This window comes from Sphaeroforma arctica (assembly GCF_001186125.1).
Source record: "Sphaeroforma arctica JP610 unplaced genomic scaffold supercont1.427, whole genome shotgun sequence".
Taxonomy (NCBI): Eukaryota; class Ichthyosporea; order Ichthyophonida; genus Sphaeroforma; species Sphaeroforma arctica.
In genome coordinates, this window is record NW_014040131.1 from 52,594 (window position 1) to 62,228 (window position 9,635).

General features: G+C 40.3%; 3 protein-coding genes across 3 annotated transcripts in view; 1 reads left to right on the forward strand and 2 right to left on the reverse strand.

Annotated features, from left to right (window-relative positions):
* Window positions 1–3,049: 3,049 nt before the first annotated feature.
* Window positions 3,050–5,597, reverse strand: SARC_06146 (hypothetical protein). The gene is made up of 4 exons (XM_014299966.1): window positions 5,329–5,597; window positions 4,448–4,521; window positions 3,913–4,047; window positions 3,050–3,227 (listed from the first exon to the last, which is right to left on the reverse strand). The coding sequence occupies exons 1-4, from the start codon at window positions 5,515–5,517 to the stop codon at window positions 3,176–3,178; spliced, it is 450 nt and encodes a 149-aa protein (XP_014155441.1). The 5' UTR covers window positions 5,518–5,597; the 3' UTR covers window positions 3,050–3,175.
* Window positions 5,598–6,669: 1,072 nt separating this feature from the next.
* On the reverse strand, window positions 6,670–7,848 carry SARC_06147 (hypothetical protein; the record flags this gene model as incomplete). Its single annotated transcript, XM_014299967.1, has 1 exon — window positions 6,670–7,848. One exon carries the CDS (start codon window positions 7,846–7,848, stop codon window positions 6,670–6,672), a length of 1,179 nt encoding a protein of 392 aa, XP_014155442.1.
* Window positions 7,849–9,219: 1,371 nt separating this feature from the next.
* The window catches only part of SARC_06148 (hypothetical protein), a gene marked incomplete at its 3' end in the record, with an annotated part of 9,072 nt that continues 8,656 nt past the window's right edge, over window positions 9,220–9,635 (forward strand). Inside the window, exon 1 of the mRNA XM_014299968.1 lies at window positions 9,220–9,407. Within this exon, the coding sequence (XP_014155443.1) occupies window positions 9,319–9,407 (89 nt within the window). The 5' untranslated portion in view covers window positions 9,220–9,318. The remainder of the gene's footprint in view (window positions 9,408–9,635) is intronic.

Consider the following 9,635-nt stretch of genomic DNA (forward strand, 5'->3'; position numbering starts at 1 on the left):
GTGTGTGTTGTTGTTAGTAGTATATATATATATATATATATATATATATATATATATGTGTGTGTGTGTGTGTGTGTGTATACGGGGGGTCGCCAATCGTATGAATGTTGAAGTTTGTTGTCATATTTCGACGCATACCCTATTGTCTGGGGCCGTCGTATTAGATAGTGCAATAGTATCATCATCATCTCCACAGTACGATACATGCTTTAGATTTTCCGCTCCTTCTATTGACCACGCTAATTCGGATTGTAGCAACTCACTTCGGAAGGTGATATTGAAGTACAAGCTTGTATTCTCAATAAACTCGTAAGCGGAACTACTGCCAAATTCAAAGCCGTCCGTAGAGCTTCTGAGTCTAGTTTCATTGGTGTCATTGTCACGGCCGAGCAGAAGAACACTGAATCCGAATCCTTGGCAATCGATGGAGTCGAATGTGACATTGACTGTGCTCTGTGCAGATGTGTTCACAATATTCACGGAAAGCGCTGCGAGCAGTGACATATAGTCGGAAGGGTGTCTACTGGCCCACATCTGTACTAGTAGGAAGTTGGGGTATGTTTATATGTATATATGTATCTATGTATTTGTTTGAACTTTTTCCTATATATACATACGTGTATATGTTCACATGGACCCTGATGGATGTTGTGCATCACATGAAAGCATTTTATAGTTCAATACCTTTCTTCAGCAGCTAAATCTACCTGGGAGTTGCTCTGTTTTCAGCTTGATATTGCATGTATATTGCTTTCCGCTATGTGATGTATATATGTTACCACTGAGACTATTGTCTACTTTGAACTCTGCTAGTATGTTTAAGTCAAAACATAGCGAGAAAAACAGATAAATGACTTTCCCTGTGTGCGTATATATAGAGTACGATTCTTAAAAGTCCCAGGTACTCCCAGTTCCCCACACATGCATTTAAATAATACGAAACGACCCCGAGATGTGCACGGGTTGAATTCTAGGAACGTGAAGGGATTTGTAAATTGTAATCTCTTCCCACGACGCACATCTTTGGATCACCTTGACATTTTGCAAAAATAATCGGTCGGTTTATCGAATATGATCTTATTAATCTGAAGGCAAAACCACGCAATGTCAGAACGTAATCTATTGGTCGAGATGGTCGCAACCTGGATAAAACTGGAGTATTTTACTTGCTTTTTAGTTTTTACACATAAGGACAGAGGACGGCGTTTGCCCTACAACGAACAATGCTTGGCTGACTGGCTGTGGCCGATGTCTATTATCAGTTGTCGTCTCTATAGTCTCTGACTCTATGATGGGTAAAATTGGGTCTGGACTGGTCCATGGAATACGCTCACCCTACTCACACTCTCACAGACTGTCGCATCAGTGGGCAACTGGTTATAGGGATAGTGCCTTCTATTTATTATTTCATACAGCCATCTTCTCTGTCTGTGATTATGTCTCTTTTTAATATTGTGTTTGATTGTTTACACACAACAAGGTTCAGGCTATGAGTGATGAGTGTGCACTGTACAGTAATGTTTACATAGTGCCCGCTGCCCAGCTAATATAAATAGTTTTAAAAATACGCATACTTTTCCGTTCAGCGTTTATGCTGTAATGCATAGCCTTCTAAATCATACATGTGATGGCCCTATGGTTGTCGCTATGAGTACATTTCCGGAGCCCTGAGGATCAAAGGTTTTATATATTTAACCTGTTTGTTTCACATAAAGGGTTGTGAAATGTCAAATATGATCCGTATAAACGGAATAGAAAAGTATATGTACATCAAAAAAAAATAAGGCATACAGTAATGTTTTTTTTTAACTACTATTTATGTACGTGGTTTTTTGTATAATTTTGTTTTTGAAAAACAAAAAGCAAATATTCAATTTTGTGAACGTTGGCGACTCGGCATAGTCGTCCTCATACGCAAGAGAAGAAGGGAGAGAGGGGGGGGGGAGGAAGATAAATGTTTAATTTAGAAGGCTATGATATTTATTATTGTCCATATTGATTGTATATAGATAAATAGTATGTCCGAAAGTTTAAACCTGCTTTGTGGTTTTTCTCGTTGCTTGACGCTCGTATTTTACAGCACAATAATTTTACTCAGGGGTGGGGGGCATAGACTCCGTCTCGGTATTTATTTAATGAAAGTAGAGATAGTCATTGCGAACTCGCGAAAGAATGATATCTACATTTTACGTTGATATACTCTTGTGTACATATTCTCGAAATCTCCGAATAAGAAGTGAGGATCATTGATTCTAGCAACACCAGTTGTATGAAAGGCATTATGTCAATCCTACAGTAAAAACGCCCGTGAGTTACGCCGGAGTGCACTACAAACAGATTTGTTTCACTGTTACAGTGATATGACGAGACAATGTATGAATCGGTTTTGTTCCGAGCTCCGGATCAAACCCTCCTTTAGTCGGTCGGTTTTCTTGGTATGTCTGTATTAGGCAGAGGAGGGGGTTTTTATTTACTATATGCAAGGTATGAATAGTTATTTAGACAATTGCGGTCACGGTATCAAGGCATCAAGCGGCTTCCCCGTATCAAACCATGGCTGTAGCAAATGTAGAGAGGGAATTATGACTTACTATCTCCTCGGCGCGTACAATACAATGAAAATGCAAACCAAAGCGAGTGAAAATCAAATACATAAATAGATTTTGCCACACCGAACTCATGCAGTATCGGTGTGACGGTTTAAATGATTATAGCGTATGTTTTCCAATATCAAGTACAGGGCGTCGCTAATACAAAATATCGGGGGAATCCAGCATCACCATTGTCATCGACGCTATCTACAGAACACGTAACTATAGAAGTATCCACAGGGATCAAGAACACTGAACACAATACTAAGAATTGTGTTATAAACTAACCGGCCATTTAACAGGTCATTGTCATCGACGCTTTCTAGTGACCACTTAACAAAAGATTTATCAGCAGGAGTCTCAAACACAGATCACAATACTAAGAACTGTATAATAAATTTAACCGGCTCGTATCGGTATATCCTATTAGTACTTCCACATTTCCGGTCTAAATCAATGTCGGTCAGTGCCAGAAGAACTTTATTTTTTGGTACCACCAATTCGTTCTCAAACATGAAGATGTCTCTCTTTTTATTTGTAATACCAATTCGTTCTAGAACATGAAGATATCTCTTTTGTTTTTGCTATACCATTTCGGCTTTGAAAATGGCGCCTCGCTCGTTGTAGTATGTGATCCTGCATGGAGAGTACACAGACGGTTCATGAGGGAAGTAGGCTCAATACGATACCTGGGAAGGTTAGGTGAGGTTTATGTGGTCGACACTTGATAAGGCAACGAAGGAAGTCGTGAGTAGGTTACGAAGGAAGTCGTGAGTAGGTTGATTAGAACAGCAATAACCTTTTGCGTATAACCTAAAAGCCTGAAAAGTTATTATTACGCATACATATAGTCAGGATATATCAGGGCACGAGGATTAAAGTTGAAAGCGAGCGCTCATTCGCGAAGTGTATGAGATTGTAGTCGGGCGTGTAACACAGAACATGAGTGGCCAAAAGCTCTGTGTTCATAACTAGGCAATATAGTACATAGAGGCATGCATGGAGTTGCGTAGACCGATCACTCTATACTACAGACGCTCTACAGGCATCTACATTGTAGCCGTCGAAGCTATATGCATTGAAGCGCATGTGAGTAGAGTCACTCTACACACCAAATACGAGCACACTCTGCGAATATACAAATGGGACAGGAGTGCACTTCAGTTGCTATGCGGGAGGCTTTTAAGTTTAAAACATATATCACGTGCCCCCTCCACCCAATCTATACACCATGCACGCGTACACCGAATACGCATAGCCCAGACGAGTGGGCACAAGCTACATAGAGAAACTAACGAAGGAAGTGATAAACACCACATACGAGTACGAAGGCGCCATCGATCGGTTGAGAAGGGCCATATCATTGGTGGGGACTGGCGAAGGAGACCGCTGCACGGGGGGAGGGGGTGCAACCTCCTCAAACTGTGACGCGTCTCGTGCCAGTTGTAGAGCGGTTCTGGAGAAGGCAACCACGACCAGAAGATGTATGTTAGATGGGACAAGCGCGCAAGCGGTAAATGGGTGAGTGTTAGTGTGAGTGGAGGCGTGTTTGCAGGGGCACTATGTATGTTGCATATATGTATGTGAAACAGGTATGTAAACGGGAATAGTATACGAAGTATATGATCATGTGATTCGTATGCACGTATACGGATTTCATATACCTGTAATAATTGTTAAAAACTCATACGCAAGCAAGCGAAAAGTACTGAAAAACACTTAGAACCTCTTGAAAACCACTACGAAAATTTGTATTCTAGATGACGGTTGAAAGTGTGACCAATGCAAATGCCATCAGAGTGGTCCGATTGGCGCAGACGGAAATGGTTCCAAAGCTTCAAATTAGCACCACGTACCCATAATGTTCCTCCATCATATCATAGAACCGTTCTAAGGCCTCGTCAGACATGGGGTTGTATTTGTAAATATGCTGAATATAGTATAGAAGAAGAAAACAGTACATGAAGATTAAATATATACATATATAATGTGGAAAATTTCGAAGTTACAGATGCATGCATCAAAAACAACATATATATGCATAACACACACATATATATATATAAGTATTGTATATATATATATATATATATCTATCTATATATATATGTATATCAATATATATATATATATATTATATATATAAACATATACATCTATATATGGATATATATATATATATATATATATATGTATGTATGTATGTATGTATGCGTGTGTATGTGTATGTATATATATATATATATGTGTGTGTGTATGTATGTGTGTATGTGTGTATGTGTGTGTATGTATGCTATGTGTATAACTACTAACATAATTGTTTGTGTATCTTTATCAAAATATATGTATCAGTAAATATCTATTAAAACACACTCACTCACATACAAACTTACTATTATATACTATATATATATATATATATATATATATATATATTATTATTATATATATATATATATATATATATATATATATATATGCTGAACATCCAATGATAATAACATGCATGGCAAGTCTTATTCTAACTATACATTTGGATACAAATAATTGTAGAACATATGTACTGAGATTCAAAAATAGTCAGATGCATATCCATGAGCGTGCTTCCAAGTAGTATTCGAAATTGTGCCGAAGTCACTGGCCGCCATTAAAAGAATCTACAGACACCTATAATATAGTATACTGGCATATATTGTTACGATGTCTATCATGCATATACCATACATCAATCACATACCCCTAACGCTTGTCGTTCTAATTTCATGAAGCCTTTGTTCACGGTACCCCCTGGGGGAGCCCTCGTCCGCATGTCGAAGAGCGTTTCCACATCATCAACTGAGAGGTCTCTGGGCTTTTTGTTCGACCCACGTGAAAACGTGATCATCTCCAGTCGGCATCGGTTCTCGTGCAATATAACATACTTCATCTTTCTTTAAGGTGATACTGTACTGTCCGTATTGTCTGTATTGCATCGAGCGCTTGTTTCTACACGCGTCTGTATTTGTATGTTATAAATATAAATAGAAGTATTTATACAAATTCATCTATTTATAAATATTTAAGTCTAGCCGGCCGGTGAGTTGTGCCAGACTGATCACTGATGATTGCCCCAGGCCCAGGGTCAGAGACGATATACACATATTTTTAACAGTTACTCGGTGCTTTTGTTCATATAAATATTTGGCGGGAGAAACTTTAAGTAGTCTTTTTTATATATATAAACAAAACAGATACCTTTTCCAAACTTAGCCTCCCGAAGAACTTTTTTTCTTCCAGAAAGTGCAAAACTGTAGGGCAGTGCAGACTGCAGAGTCTGCAGAGTGCACAGGCTGATGACACACACGGCAACTCTGCAAGTCACAACTTCTGGTCACAACTCACACTCATAGCCCACAATTCGTATCACAACTTCGATCTTATCGCACCTTTGTGCAGGCAAATTGGCTCCACCAACCGAGATGCAACCAGTTCTCGGGCCGTATATATATAGTTGTCTGTTTCTAGATACAACAAGACATACGTACATCTTTTTGGGGGGGAGTGGAGGGAGAAGAGGCGAATCGGGGACCCAGGGGCAGAAACCTAGAGCCCCAGATTCCCATCAATATGTACGAGAGTAGTTGCAGTCTTAGTGGGATGTAGTTATAAATATTTACATATCGTTCATGTGCTTCGTCTAGACGAACCCTTTGGCATATTTTTAAAATTTGCGCCGAATTGGTGCAATAGTCACCGAGTTACATACATTTATTTTAAAACAACAGCAAAAAGAGTGTAAATGATACTGTGTCTGATAAATACTGTGTCTGACTGACATTGCTGGATAGCGACCCGGAGGGTCAACTTTTCTTGACCGATTTTCCATGTAAATTGTGAGAACTTAATGAAATAAATAATTATATTTGCGTCTACACGATAGCAATAAGTGCCCAGTGACACTATTCTATTCTGCGCCGAAAGGCTGTTCGGTGAGTGTTCAAGCAAACCTTATATATCATCAACACAATTGATGCCAAATGTCCCTTGACAGGCATTAATTTGTATTAATATGTATATACTGTAGCTTTTTGGACGAATGCTATACAACAGTAGGAGTCTCGAGGTCCACTCCCCTCGCATCACGCCAATCAAAGGTTTCCGACATGAGCCTGGAGGAAGGTTTAGCTGTATTATTTCCGAGGCTGAGATGCGCATTGAATGACCTTGAGAGAGACGACCGCCACTGTCGCACCCGGGCTGACAGGGGAATGGATTCAGCAGATCGAAGTGTTTGCTTTGAATTTGTGGACACTGTGGTGGGGTCAGTTGAGGCCTGTTCGTTTGTGGTGGTCTTCTTCTTACGACGGCAACAGCAGATGCTGGTAATGATTATCAGCAACACCAACAGTGCGGCAGACCCGGCGAGAATGTACGTTTTATTGACATCCCAGAACGAGGGCGTATTGCTGGCTGAAACGGTAGTTGTATTAGCATCCGCCTCTATTTGAACCGTTGGTACTGATGGTGTGGCATCAGGATTTGGGCCGAGGTTAGAGCTATTCGCGGTTATGATGTTAAAAATGTCGACTGTATCTATCCCTGTACTCGGTTCGTCTGGTTGTGTAGTTGCTGTGGACGGCTCGTCACATGGCAGCGTGCAGTTGGACACTTCAAGAGTAGTACACGACTCGGGACTATCGACAAGTGTAGTGTTGTTACTATTTGTGCATGTTCTTTGCCTGGTTGCTGTTCCATTCCCACACTCGGCCGGCACAGCACACTCAGATATCGGCCCCCATTCATCACATTGACATACTGGGGCCACTATAGGGCAATCAAGTGTGCTACATTTTCTGGTAACTTCTGTCTCACACTGGCCACTACTGGTAGTACAGCCCCTGCGATACACCTGCACACCTTCCCCGCAAGTCACACTACACGGAGCTGCGGCCTGCCAATCCGAACAAAAACAGCCAGGTGCACAAGTCCCCGTATAACACACGGCTGTTTCGGTGGGCTGTGGACATCCCAAGGTTGCGCTGCCGTCAGAGCTTGCCGTAGTCTTCTGGCACATTCTGGCTTGGGTGCAGCCAGTCTCGCTGGTGAGAGCACAGGACGACCATGGTCCCCAGAGCTCACACTCACATTCAGATTGTACTGCATCACTATCATTAATATGTTCCTCCTCTTCTTCTTCTTCTTCGCCCTCCACCTCTTCATCATCACCATCATCATCCTCATCATTATCAACCACTTGCCTGACTAAATGTTTCAGCATTGTTTTTCGGTTGGCTTTATGTGCAAAGTCGGCAATTCTTCGCTATTCATAAATGATTATACAAAAGCATCTAGCTACATTTTTTTATACTGATTTTTTTATGAATACATAGTAAATTATTGATTTGCAGAAATACTTCAAATTCACGCTTTAAAAAATACGTTACCGTTGAATAGATTGATCAGATGCACTTTCACGCATCGTGCGCGTTCATCCCAACATGACGTAGCCTTCTTATCAATTCCAATGTCGTACTAATTTATAAATTGACTTGTTTTGCGTATAACACCATGTGCTTGGGGCATGTCCGTCGCACTTTTTTTCACGTTGAATACTGTCAACGTGAATTACGTAGTAGTTTAATACACAGCATTGACACATTTTGGTAGATATATCATCAATGCGTGGCAAAGTTATAAATGTTAACTTCTCTGTCTGTATCGCTCCTAATCGGCAGTGAACTCATGGGGGGAAAGGGGGTCTCTTCTGAGCTTGGAAGTATAGAATAAGTTGAACCCCTAGTTCAAGTCACTGAACTTTCTTTATATGCTATCTTTTCAGCACATGTCAATTCCCTTATTTTATAATACACCCTAATGATCGTTCCATTGATAACTTTTACACATGTTAACTTAATGATGGTTGAGCAGGGTTATAATATTCGTCTCAATACTCACTCGTTATCCAGATATTAGGAAATATGTATGTAGCATTAGATTGTATATCTTGACTGCAACATAATAGCGATCAATTGACTGCAATATAATAGCTGCAGGAGCGGCTTCCCAATGCATAAAATATTAAAACCCAATATTTTCTACCTTTGGTCATTAAAGCTGATTAAATCTTGAATTGCCTAGCTTATTTCATATGAACGTCACATCAAGAGCTTCTGGTTATATATTATCGTGACCTGTATGACTTGTATACACATGTGCATGTTGTCAAAATAGATGCTCAAAGGTAGACGGCCAGAGCGGCCAAACCTCCAAATTGAAAGTCCTAAGTCCAAAGTCCAAACTAGTGAAACTACTGCTTGTGACGTCCAAGTACTAATATAATGGACCAATCAGATGGCCCTGATAATCAGGATTTCTACACTCCATACTCCACAGGTTTTTACTTTTTTGACACTTTACAGTCCGTGGCCGAAAATATAAATTATAATCGCGATCTCAATTCTCCGCCCCTCTCCTCTCTGTGCACTGTGTCTGACTGTCCATATGTGCCAGTGCTGACGTTTACTATCATATCACCTCAAGTGGATTTCCAGTGATTGGCATAGTCTTTATCGAACCCTACAGCCTTGAACGCATAGGCCAGGACGATATTGGTTGCTCTACTCACAACTTGGAAAGATTTGAGTATCGACAGCCGTGGCTGAGAATCTACGTGCAAGCTATAAACACGCGTTTGTCTTATTCTCGAGCAGTATATGTCAGTAGATTGGTATTCTACTAAAACAGCTAGATGAGCTGGATGAGTACTGCAGTCTCAGTAGCTGGTATCGTCACTGTGGTAACTGCTCACGCTGTGTTGAATAGGCTCGGCCGAGTCAGGTATGTGGATATACATACGATACTCACAAATCAATCATCCGGCTTCAGATTTTGATATGTAAACACAAGGCATAGATGGAATGCAGAAATTTGTAGTACTGAAATGCAACAGGACTAGTATATATCGTCCTAACATACATCAGCACAAAAAATGGATGCAAACACCGAAAAATAGATATCGTTTGAAAACATATACGCATCAAACTTGACGCATTTAAACACGCAAAA

Coding starts and splice junctions, on each gene's coding strand:
- SARC_06146 (XM_014299966.1), bottom strand. CDS start 5,517: ATGAAGTATGTTATATTGCACGAGAACCGATGCCGACTGGAGATGATC. Junction 4,048..4,447: donor ATGATGGAGGAACATTATGG/GTACGTGGTGCT, acceptor TGCCTTCTCCAG/AACCGCTCTACAACTGGCAC. Junction 3,228..3,912: donor TCGATGGCGCCTTCGTACTC/GTATGTGGTGTT, acceptor CTCTCCATGCAG/GATCACATACTACAACGAGC.